This window comes from Epinephelus moara, chromosome 7 (assembly GCF_006386435.1).
Source record: "Epinephelus moara isolate mb chromosome 7, YSFRI_EMoa_1.0, whole genome shotgun sequence".
Taxonomy (NCBI): Eukaryota; Metazoa; Chordata; class Actinopteri; order Perciformes; family Serranidae; genus Epinephelus; species Epinephelus moara.
In genome coordinates this window covers 1867680-1880798 of record NC_065512.1, presented here as the reverse complement: position 1 = coordinate 1880798, position 13119 = coordinate 1867680, and the positions used below count along the sequence as shown (strand labels likewise).

Genomic DNA, 13119 nt, shown 5'->3' with positions numbered 1-13119 from the left:
CAGATGGTTACTTTTTAATTAGAGTTTAATGATCTGTGCACTGAGGCGACAACATCTGATGCCCCATTATCTTCATTGATTTAGTGTTTCACACTCTGTCAATACGGTGAAAAATTACTGTAAATATGCAGCAAAAAACAAACAAAAACAAAACAAAAACAGTTGGTGCTGTGTACTGAAATTAAATGGGCTGTTTTGTGTAAGTATTTTTTTTAACCAGCAGACAAATGGATTCATGTTAATGTGTGTTTTTAGACATATTTTGATTTAAGAAAACAAAACACAACAAATAAACCTCATGGCACCACCAGGACGTGGCTTCACACACACCTTCTGACAACTTGACACAATTTCACTTCAATTTCAACTTTATTTATAAAGCCCAATATCACAAATCACAGTTTGCCTCAGAGGCCTAAACAGCAGACGACGTCCGTCTGTCCTTGGACCCTCACAGAGGATAAGGAAAAGCTTAAGATGAGCGACGTCTGTAGATGATCCAAAGCTTCAGGATGAGTTTATGAAAATGTGATTTAGAGAAAATGAGAGCCAAGGACCATCAGAGCAAAGATGCAGATGATTTGAGAGATTAATATACTGAAAGAAATTGACCCTAAACCGGACGTTTTTTGAGGTAATTGCGTAAACTTGATTGATAAAGCGCCACCTTGAGGTCAATGAGGGTCATTTTTTGTGCCTGAGCAGTGGATGGAATTCGCAACCCACCTGCCAGTGTTGGTGAGTTATCATACATTGCTTAACAGAAAAAAAGAAAAAGAAGAGGAAAGACAGAGCAAAAAAAAGGAGGAGGGGAAAAAGGGCTCCGTCAGCGAGTGTTGCTACCTGGGACCCGAATTATCAAACAATAATTTGGCGGCCCCCCTGCGATAACCCTGAGGACCCTCTGCTGAAAACCCAGGCTGTAGAGAGCTGAAAAAATTCAGAAGGGTCTCCATATCTGAACTAAGGTTTGAGAACAGTGTGAGAAGTGTGTATTTACTTTTTTTTGGTTCCATGTGTGAAGGATCAAACGTCTGGTTAAGAGTGAATGCTAAAACCACACAGGATTTATTTGGTGAGACAGCACGATGTTAAAGAGTGTGAAGACTGAGTCAGAGTCACTTTGGGTTTCAAACATCTCCCGAAAAGGTTTAAGTCCAGTTCAGACCAAAGATTTATGACGGGATGAAACTGTTTTAGAACGTTGCAGAGAAAAGTGTCAGCAGTGTGAACTGGCCGGTCTGAGCTCGACTCAAACCGGCTGATGGTGTCACCTGACACTCAGCTGGTCAAATGGCCAGCGGTTGGTTTTAAAGCACGTCACCTGTTTCATCAGCCAATCAGCTTGTAGTGAAGTCAGCTGGTCAAGTCAAAATGACCACAGACGGCGCGTTGGCTTGCTGCAGCAGGTGCTCCGTCCCTACCGAGCCCTCTGTGGGTCGCTGCTGCTGCTGGCTGTATGTGCTTATGCCCCGCCCACACACACATTCTCACTGACTGGCTTATGCCCCGCCCACACACACATTCTCACTGACTGATGAATTGGCGCTGGTTATTTATATTATTTCATTACACGGCTCTATTAAATGCTGTATTCTGATTGGTCAGTCGCGGCATTCAGAGGTCTGATATTACAGTGTAATGACCGTTGCTATGTAGCCCAGCGTTGCTAGGGACGCTGCCCTGACAGCAGTTACTTTTTTATCGGGCTATTGTAGCGCAGATTCAGCCGTTGCCGGCAGTTTTTTTTTCTCTCCTCCCGATTTAATTTAGAAATCAATAAAAATCATATAATTAATCAAGATTCTGTCTCAAATTATTTATTTAACTGATAATTAGCCGTGTAATAAGCGGGATAATGTATAATGAGCCTGTCAATACTGGGAAAACAACTCCCTTCAGGGGAATAGAACCCTGACGCGTTGTCGGGAGTTATTTTCCCAGTATTCACCGGCTCATTATACATTATCCCTTACATATTAAATATGGAGCTTTGAATATCAGACATGTTTTGGTCAGTCCGGGTTTTAGTGGATATAGGATGACATCAGCTAAATTGGACCATTTAAGGTTTGAGCGTCTTTAAAAGTTAACAGCCAATGAATGCAAATGATTTCAAACTGTTGCCACAACAGTACTTGACACGTAACAATTGATTTGATTGGTCTATGGTTGCTATGGTGGGTGGGGCAAAGCCTCATATTGAGACTGCTCCAGAGAACTGCATGGTGAGTGCCCTGACATACCAAATCTTAACTGTAAATGATAAGGTTGATAATTCAATAAAAAACAAATGTACATATATAAATAATGATGTATAATACATGTCCTGATGGCCTCCATCAGATATAATGCTAATGTTTTGCTAAATAAAATTAGTTTTGATGAAAAAGCATTTTTTGTTAGTGGCCCAATTTACCTTAATGTGTTCAGCTAAAATGAGCCACGTTCTGAGTTGAGTTCTAGCAAATATTTTGATGGTTCCTCTTATTAAAAAGTATTAATATATAAATATATTATTATATTATTGTATATTACAGGCCTCTTCACATTTTCCTTTGTAATTATGTATGTGTGTGTTAGCTCTGGTCCAGGGCGCATCGTGAGCTAGCTCTCACTAGCTAGCGCTCACTCACGCACACACACACACACGAGAAAGGGAAAGGTGAAAAAGGCATGTACTGTAGCCTAGAAGTGATAGTGGAAGATGGTTAAGTAACATGAAACTATAATTACAGTATGGCAAACAAGAAGGAAGAGAGAGGACCTGAAGCCTGATCGCTATGTTATTACTATATTAATGTTATTTTTCATGAATTCTTTAAAGCATTTAATGTATTTAAATGTAATTTTCTATTGTGTTATGTGTGTTGATATTAAAGATAATTTGATTATATTATAAAAAATGACTGTTTCACTTTGCAGTTTGAGTGGCCCATTTTACCTGAACACTGCGCATCTCAAAAATGGGGGACAGCTGATGTTTCAACAGCTGTAGGGTCTAAAAACAGTCATTATTAATCATAGGAACACAATCAAATGTCATACATTGTTTTTTCTTAGTTTCCCAAGTGATTAACCAAAAAGTGGCCCAATTTAGCTGATATCACCCTACGTAGTTTAAATTGCACTGAAATCAGCTTCATCTGATAAATTCTGACTGACAGTTTCTGATTATATTTCTGCACTTCATGCTAAACCATTCTGAAACAATGACAGCAGCAGAAATAAACCACTGTTTTCCAGGGTGACTGAAGATCGTAGTGCTGACTGTGACTTCAGTAAGAATGGGGTTTAACCCCACAGAGTGTTTCCAGGCAAAACACAGATGTGACGTCAGGACGACTCAGAATGTCACAACATCAGCACTTTCACTGTCGATCTATCTGAAAACACAGCGACTAGAAATAGCTATTTTCCACTGTTTGCAACTTTATCAGGTACTGAGAGCAAAGAATTTCAAACAAGATGAGTCAGCAAAAAATGATTAATATTCCAAAGAAGAATAAAGCTGATGACATAACAGAAACTGTTGCATGATGTAAAATCAGAATCAAACTTTTGATTGCATCACTCACTCCATTTCAACCCCACATTACAAATCATAGGTTTATTTTTAAAGGTTTTTTCTGAGCAACAGTGTAAATGTCTGTGTTTATATAACCCAAATTCAGTAAATGAAGAAGCTGAGGCAGATAGACAGATAAAGGGAAGCTACTGCAAGGCTTTACTATACAGTAACAAATAACTGATTTACTCCTCTGCACCGTCGGTGTACGTCCCCTAAAAGCAACACATCCGCACTCCGACCTCGTCACATGTCACGTCACGTTGAGATACATGTGCAAGGTACCCTGGGAGTGTCCTCTAGGTTCTGTCAACTTCAGCCTGTTACATGCATTGTCTGATTTAGAAATACACTTCTGTTTTCACAGAAAATGTACAGTTTGCATTTGCAAAATAAATGCTCTCCAAACAAACGCATGTGGTTGGGTTTAGGAAAAACGAACAGGGTTTGGCTTTGCAATCGTACGGAAAGTGAAAGTCGGTGGTTGTTGGACCCATCCACCCTATTTAGACTTCCGCTGCCTTATCTTCCGTTGTTTTCGCACCACTTTTCCCCCTGACGCCGCAAGGTGCCGTTAAACAATAAGGGCAACCGGCTGCGTATCATGCTGACTTGAAAGACGGTCAGTGTCTCACGCTGGAAGTCACTGACTAAGCGTCGATTTTTGATGACTTCACAGTGAGACTGGGTCGTCACATCACATTTTCTTCTTTTTAAAAGGTCAAGAAATAGGTGGAGACATTTCCAGTCTGTTAGCTCCACTAAATTTGTGCTAACTTTAGGCTCTTCGGTTTATTTGAAGTGTTGGTGGTGTTTTTTGTGGTTGGTGTTGGATGGTGGTTGTGTGGATGTGGGTCAGTCATCAGAATGAGGACGTCATCTCACCTGTCTGTAAACTTTTCTCCTGCCAACTTCTGTGTGGCGGCCAGGTTGAGGTTTTCAAATGTAAACATCGAGGAAAAGATAAAGAGGAATGAGCACCAGCTGAACTACCATCCTGCTCGCTGTAGTTAAGGTGTTAGGAAATAAACTGCACAGTCTCTATTCCACATCAGTTTCCGACAGGATATAAGAAACTATAATATCCTTTGATTCACTAAAACTTGGCTGAATCCTGGATAAGGCCATTCAACCAGGTGACTCTTTTTTTATGCCGATTTGACAGAGCAGAGGACTCTGGGAGAGAGGGAGAGGAGACGTGTGCTTTACGGTGAATAAGGACTGGTGTGACAGTGGGAATGTGAGGTGCTGTCCTGCTCCTGCTGTGGATCACTGCTATACACTGTTCAGAGTCAGATACTCGCAACCATGCAGCTGTCTTGTTGGGATCAGGATGTGTGGAATTAAATTATTCCACACCCAGCAATCATTGATCACCAGAACCATCTGGAAACATGGACGATTATAAAGCAGCTGCCAATGATGGAAGAAGACAAGAAAAAGGACTAAATTACAGTGCATAAGTTAACTGGACCCGTGCCGTACCGTTGCTGCTCACCACTCCAAAGTCGACAAAATCTGTTGCTTGGTCAGTGACTTGTGGCAGACAAAAAAAAGCTGTCCTTTTACGTCTGAATGATACACAGCTGGTCGCTGTTATTATTTAACAGCGACCAGCTGTGTCAACAAACTGCCAGCGCCCACTAACAACCAACGCACCCAGGGTATCTTGCATGTCGTATCCGTACGTGGAAAGTCCGTGATCACACATTGATATGTGATGAGGTCAGAGTGAGAATGTGTTGGATGTGAAGCACTTAGTGTCTGTTACTGAATTCATGACATTTTACAGCCGGAGTCAGAGACTGCAGTCGAGCTGCAGCAGTTTCTACTGTACATCCCACTCACAGCATGATGCAATCACTCTGCTGCTGTTCAGCTTCTCTCTGCTCGCCCTGACACAACATCCTATCCTGCTCCTGTAAATGCGACGAATGCTGCCCTTCAGTCACCTCTTGTTAGGTCACTTTCGAAGAGTCATATTGATTCAGGATGTGCTCACTGAGTGCTGACTTTAGGAGCTGGAAGTGTTATAACCCGAAACCAAAAATCTTCTGCTGATTCCTGAGAGACTGACGCTAATGTGTGAATTCAACAACTGAGAGCTCAGAATAAAGTGCTGCTGTGGTACAATCATCACTGTGCAGGCTTTAGGGGATATTGTTCACAAACAGGTATAAAGCTGAAGGCTTATGTAAAAGGATTTCTTTTTAATTCGGAAGCAAAACACAGAAATGACTAAAAACATAGATTATTATATTCAGATATTTCCCAGAGTTTGATAATAACACTGTCATCTAAATCTAAATCTTGCAGGGAAAATTCAGACTCAGCAGGGCGATCAACAGGAATTCAAACTTAATATCAGCCCTGCAAAAGTTTCCACCTTAACAAGTCATATGACTCTCAGCACAAAACTTTCCACAAGCGTTACCTGCAGAAAAGGTTGAGTAGATTTCTTTTGTTTCCGACATGTAAACCTGCCTCAGAAACATTCAGATCAGATTTCAGCATGATTTTATTTTCTTTAGTTCTCCATAACTGTGACTTTGAGCAAACACAATAAGAAATTGTTGGAGTTAAGTTTTTCTGCTTCTTTTATTTTTTAAGCCAAAGAGATTGTTAATAACGCTGAGACTAAACTGCTTTGGTAAAATCACTGAATTCAGTTCTTCTCAGCTTTCCTGCAGAACCACAGCCGCTTCAACTTGCCGTCTCTCTTTACCGGCAAAACACCATCATCACTTCCTGTGATGGCACACAGTTTCCATGACAGCTGAGGAAAATGCTCGACTATAAATGTGAGTTTCACCATTTTTGCTGTGTTTTAAGGAAATTTCTTCAGTGAGAGGGTGTGTGTGAGCTCACCAGCATTTTTGGTGATTTTTTACTGTCAGTGTGTAACTTTGTGAGATTCTGTAGGATGTTCCTGACTCACTGTGTGATGGTTTGGATTTTGGGGACAGTCCTCAGCCTCTGCCTGCCTGTGTGCAGCGGTGAGTATCAACACACTTTAAGTGATGGGATGTTTAGTTCAGGGGTTGGTGACACTTTCTGCTATCAGGTGATAAAAGATTAACATTTGACGAGCTGTTGTTGTTTTCCTGGACCTCTGTGGGCAGGTAAGACCCTGACCTTATGGTGACTCTGTTTCAGATGAAGTGACCTTAGCAGCAGCCTGATGAGCACTGAATTGACACTTGATATGAGAGAGGAGAGTTTTTGCTTTCATATAACTGCGTTTTGTAGATGTTTTTCTTAACATATTTACAGAATATTCCAGTTGTCATGAATTATTAGTGAAATCCTCTCAGAAATTAAGTACCTCTAGGAATTTGATGGCTTTAATTTGGCCCTAAATACACACAGCAACTGATGAACACAAAATAAATTAAAAGTACAGAACAAGACTGTGGGAGATATGCCTCTTATATCTGCACTGTAAAATATTTGACTGTACATTTGCAGTAAATTCCTGACATTTTTACAGCACACTGTTGTGAACTGACAGCTGTATACTGTGATCTCACTGTAGTTATGCCTGCATATTACTGTGATTTAGCAGTATGCTCCTGTAGAATTACTGTGTATAACTGTAATCTCTCAGTTAAACTGCTTTTGTAAAATTACTATATCTACCTGCATGAATTTCACAATAAAATCTGGTTGAATGTCTCAGTAAAAGCCAGTGAAGTGATACAAATGTAATTTATTGTGAAATATTACAGTTACATGTTGTAATGTCATGGAAATAATTAGCAGTAAGTATACAGCTGGGGCCAGCAGCCTGTTAGCTTAGCACAAAGACTGGACTGACAAACTAAAGCTAAAGCTGTAAAAGCTCACTGATTAATCTGTTATATCTCTGTCATATGTTTGCAAAGTGTAAGAAAGTGTAAAAAAGTTTTACAGGTGGTTATATGACAGACTTTTTCCTTTAGTCTTTAAGCTAAGCTAACTGGACTGTATTGTATTTAAGACACAGATGAGAGAATGGTATTAATCCTCTCATTTAACTTTCAGCAAGAGGAAACAAAAAGGTTGTGGGTTCGTTTTTTTCAATTGGACTCTATTTTCTCATGTCTTTGTGTTTAATTGAAGTATTGGGCTGCAATGTATCACACAAGGCAATCATGCACCATCAATTAACGTCGACTGACAGGCTCAGATTGGTATTTTAAGTGTCTGGCAGCATTATGGAAATGATCCCTACAGAGATAGACCTTTTTGTTTAAGAGAAAGATCCTTTCTATTTAACCAGAAACAGCCCCAAAATCACCTTCGCCAAACTCACCAGACTCCATTTAAATACCAATAATTTTAGTGTGTACAGAGGCAGCATGTTTTCACGTCTAACTGAGTGAATTTAGGGTTTATTTCAACCAAAGCAAGGTTGGTTTGTCTTTCCTCTGTTCCAACAATCACCACAGCAGCTTTTGTGAGCTTTATTTGTTTCTGTCAACTTTGAATGTCTAGTCTAGTTTAACGCTGTTGGAATCCTTTACATAATGTTGTCAGACACTTAGTATAATAATCTGAGCCTCTCAGTGGCAAAAACAGACAATTTAAGTGGACGTAAATTGGTGGTGCAAACGTGCACACTGCAGCTAGCCTGAGTGTCAGACTGAAGCTCCCAGAACCTTCAGTCTGACATGGCTTCCATTGCGATTTACAAGGGGGAGGGAATTTGATTTTTTCCCTAACCAATCAGTAGAGATCAACGACTCACCCAGAATCTGACGTCATTAGTATCCATGCCTCGGGGGTGCCGAAAACAAGCGAGCATTGCTCGTTTAAAATGTCTCCGTCGTCGTGCACGCCCAGCTGCATCGCCGTTAAATCCAGTTTAGCAGCTTCCTTAATTTGGTCCTCCATTAACGCGAGTAGTGGCGAAATACCTCGATAGCATCGTTAATGTGGTCTGTAGGATCTGTAGCGGTCGCCATTGTTGCTATCCTCACCAGTTACCCACCGGAGTACAGCTTGACATCGGCGTGGCGCTGATTGGCTAATCGCCAGACCCCCGGCGTTCATTGGTCCATCCATCGTTTGGACGAGATAAATTGCAAATTCATTGAAGTATGCCAGACCAGAGATGCAAGCCTGCTCAGTTGAGTGGGCGGGGTCTATGGTCTGGAACCAGGCTACACTGCAGCCTGTTTTGCAGCTGCAGCGCTCTTGTTTGATACTGGAGCAGTTGCAAAAATTGTTGTTCCAACCGATCAGTTAGACACAAAAACATGGGACAGTAGTGTCCAGGTTGAAAAATGCTGAAGCCTTTCATGTGAAGGTGGAATAATGGTTAAAAGTTCTCTGTCTGTCTGTTGATTTTCATTGTTGATGGTCCCATGGTGGTAAATACTGTGGCACTGAAAGCACATCAAGCTCTGCAATTCAGTGTAATTCAGTTCTACCTGTAGGCCACATAGTGGTTGAAATTTTGACATGTTGACTTGTTTGCTGTCTGGTGAGGAGTTTGCTGTGAGTTTTTCCAGTCTGTGTTCAGTGGAAAAAGTAGGTGGAAAGTGTTTGTTTGGCCTCTTAGCGAGCGATAATCACCGGTTAGTCTACATTCAGGAATCACCTGGTTTTGTTCAGGGCGTGTGTGAACGCCGCAGTCTCACTGTGACAACGGGATCTCTGCAGAGCTGCCGTCTGCAGTAAAACCACAATGTTTCGTCTTTTAATGTCCCCATGTGCTGAACACAGGAAGTGACATGTGGGTGTGGAGAGTTTTTGGGATTTTGTAGGTCAGAGCTGAGTAACTGAGAATAATGTAACAAGTAATGAGAATAATTAGATTCCAAGTAACATCAACAGTGAATGATTTACGATTGTCTGCCTCTGACTGTAACCTTCATAGTTAGATTGCTCCTTCACAGACAGCTGCAGTGAGCTTCTCGTTCATTCTATCCTTAAAAATCTGCAGAGATCTTGTCTGTCATCCCCCCTTTGGATTCAGTCCATAATCATGAGGTCCAAACTCTGAAGAGAAAAAAAACAACACACATCAGTTCATTCCTGAATTGTCTCTATCCCTTTTCCTGTCAGCTGTGAAGGTGACCCAGCCCTATAAAGTGGTGAGCAGCAACGGTACGGCACGGGTCCAGTGCTTCGTCCAACCCCAACCCTCCTTCAACCAGATCCAAGCTTTCTCTGACCAAACCCAGCACTATCCCTACCCTGACCCTGAGGAGCTCCGTGTGACCCTGCTGAAAGGACTCTACGGCACCCAGGAACTGTGCTCGTCCATGCTTAACTTCACAGATCAGGTTGAGGAAGACGCGAAGAAAGAGCGAGAGGTACATCCAAAATCCAAAATAATGTAATCTCACATTAAAGGCCCTGAAATGATGTTTTCTTTTCCCTGTCAGCCTCTTACTGTAAGAGACAGGGATCCTTCATCAGAACCATTATTTCTGTCAAAGTTAAAACAGTTTTGCAAATTCCAGTAGAGAGATTTTCTGCTTTTACATTTCTGATGTGGGCGGGGCTCCGTTGGAAAAACAATGATGTCACAGACTTCTGTGCAACAAATAGGATTTTGCAACATGTGACATCTGGTGAAACATTTTTATTGGATATGTCTTATGCTCTGAAGGTAATGGGCCATGTCTTAAAAAGGGTGCACAGCACAATGCAACTTGCGAGTTTAAGACTGACACAGTTGTCACTATCATGGTCAGCACCCATGATGAGTAAGTAGCAAACATACGTGCGCCCATCTGTACCCTCATGGGCATGTAGGTCCTAAAATGAGGTGTGGTCAGGTGCATTATTGGCTTCTCTGAGGCAGCAGAAAGTGATTGTTGACCAACAAACTCTCAGTCTGAAGTTAGAATGGTGCAGCTTTATCCTGCTATTTTAAGGGCAGATTATTCAGATTGTAAGATGCGCCTACATAGTTGGGCTCCCAACACGTGTACACTCGTGTTACACACACAGGGACATGCTGATGGGTTGCAGGTTGTTAAAATGTTATCATTAATGAGGAAAATATCAATGACATTCTGTAAAATGTGAACATAGCAGAGAGCAGTGCAGAGCTGCGACCCTGTCTCAATCCGAAGTCAGCATGATACGAGGCTGGTCGCCCTTGCCGGACTTTCTATTACGATAGACGCTGTGCACATTTACGTACAAGGAGCAGCATAACTTTAATGATTATTTCAGAGGCTTAAAGTTAAGCTCTGTTTCCTCTGTCAGCTTTATAACTGCAGCTTTTAGTTTTGCTGCTGTAAAGTCCCACAATATTTGCTGCAGTGACATCACTGCTCTTAATGCTTACTTCTCCAGTTGACTGAATCAGCCATGTAAATCAAAAGTTTCAAAAAAGAGTCAAAAATTTCAGACAACAACAAACTACGCCACACTGCCTCCACCATCTCCAGTGGTCCTGAAACATGCACAAATACGGACAAAATAAACAGACTGTGGACCGAAGGCCCTGCCCGTCTCCGTCTCCATATCTAACATTTAGCATAAATAAAGCCTTACTTTGTATACAGATTATACACAGTTTAAGTGGAGCTTGACAGGCCCTAGATGCACTTGGACACCATAGATCGTCTAAATAGGGCCCTAAGTCTTTATTCAATATGAGCTACTACACTATGAAATTAGACCGATGTATGAGTGCACAGGCTTTCCAAAGAAATAACCCAAATAAGGTGATTACCTTTATGTCACATCCTATCCATGGATGAGGACGAATATTTATGTTCCTTCTGTCCCCCTCCAGGAGCACCACTGGGTGCAGGGGACACGATACTGCTACCTTCTTTTTATTCATGTCTTGAGAACCTTTGTTAATTTTTGTTTGAAATAGTTTCTGTTAAACCTCTTTGTTGTTTCCTTCTTGTACTTGCATCTTCATATGTCATGACTCAAATTAAAAAGACCACCTGTCAACAGCTGGAATCAAACTAATGTGTGATGTGTGTTTTAGGTGCAGTGCTCTGCTCAGCTGAGAGAGGGCGCTGTGGAGGTGACAGTGTCTGGACTGAAAGCCAAACACACAGACATGTACCGCTGTAAGATCGAGGTCTTCTACCCACCGCCGTACCTGCGACTCACGGGCAATGGCACACTCATTCATGTTTTAGGTGAGACGCTCACACGTGACCTGCAGACGCTCTCGTTTGTGTTCACCCACTGAACTGACACACATTTCAGTCTCACTTTCAGTCTCACTTTGTCTTCATCCGTCTCCTTCATCCACAGAAAGCTCTGACTGTCCTGTGCTGGAGGCTCAGAGACAGACTGCACACCGGGGTGATGAAGAAGAGGATGATGATGGGACGGCACCAGTCAGTGTTCCTGTGGTTGTGCTGGTGATACTGGTCATGTTTGTGCTCATCATCATTATCTACTTCCAGGTCAGAGCAGTGTCATGCAGGCTGTTTTGCAGCAGTGTCAGTGTTGTTGGTGGATGCAGCATGTTTGATATCATTAGTAATTATTGTCTCTGCTGTGTTGTCCTTCTGCAGGCTCTGCAGTGTAAACAGGAGAGGAGGGAGATTGTCCGAGCGGCGTCTGCTGTGCTTAAGAAGGTGGATGCTGCTGCGTTTTCATGTTAAAACTCTGCATGAAAAACACACTGAAGAGTCACTTTGGACCCGTTGTGTCCAAACCTGTGTTGTATCTGCCTAGAAGCATTAGAATATTATTGATTTTGAGGGTCAGTGAAATATCGGGTCATTATTGACCGTGTATTATAAATCACCTCTGTTATAACTGAGGGTTTTGTTGTCTTTTTTCACAGCTATAGAAAAATACCAAAATGACTTTTGGTGTCTGTGCAGGTATAAAATAATGTTTACGTTGTTGTAAACACACATTGTAAGAGGCACCTATAGGAGCTGCAGCCTGGAGGCTCGTCTGTGTACAAACTACTTGTTTGATTAAAACTGAATCACTCTGAGTTTAATGTGGTGAAATACTCCAGCTAAGAAAATGCAATGCTTTGAATCTTTGGGATGCATTACAGCTGTTTAAGTTATTTGCCTGTGAGTGTATTGACACAATATATTTGTTGCCATTGCAATGTTCAGCAAATATTCATGTTGGATGCTTCCTTAAAATAAAGTTTCTCATCTTTAAACTGTAGTTTTGTGTCATTTATCATGATTTTTCTTGTATTGTTTGTGAACCAAAAAATAAAACAGAAATAAGAACATGTATGGAGTTCACCAAAATGCATGTGAAAGATTATCAGTGTTAATGCGTTAACTGTGATGCGATTAAGGTCCGATCATGACACCTTCTTTGTTTTTAATTGCAAATATTGCATGTTGCTTTATTTTGTCCCTTCTGTGCGCCCTCGTCAAGCTGCCACAGCGGCTCTCTGCTTCCTCCTGCTGCAGTGATGGAAAATAAGACACTGCACATTCTCAGTTCATTTAAAGCCGATATCGGCCAATACTGATGGTGTGCTGATATGATTGTGCATTTCCACTCACTACTGTAAGTTGACAGGTCAAAAGAAGGATGTACCTGCAGAGAAAAAAAACAGAGTGTCTCTCAGAACTGCTGCTGCTGTTGATCGGTGA

At 41.5% G+C, this 13119-nt stretch overlaps 1 protein-coding gene across 1 annotated transcript; it reads left to right on the top strand.

The window, feature by feature from the left end:
• Positions 1-6430: 6430 nt before the first annotated feature.
• Positions 6431-12526, top strand: cd28 (CD28 molecule). Its single transcript, XM_050049495.1, has 5 exons — positions 6431-6564; positions 9620-9870; positions 11517-11673; positions 11792-11946; positions 12058-12526. The coding sequence occupies exons 1-5, from the start codon at positions 6492-6494 to the stop codon at positions 12145-12147; spliced, it is 726 nt and encodes a 241-aa protein (XP_049905452.1). The 5' UTR covers positions 6431-6491; the 3' UTR covers positions 12148-12526.
• Positions 12527-13119: the final 593 nt, after the last annotated feature.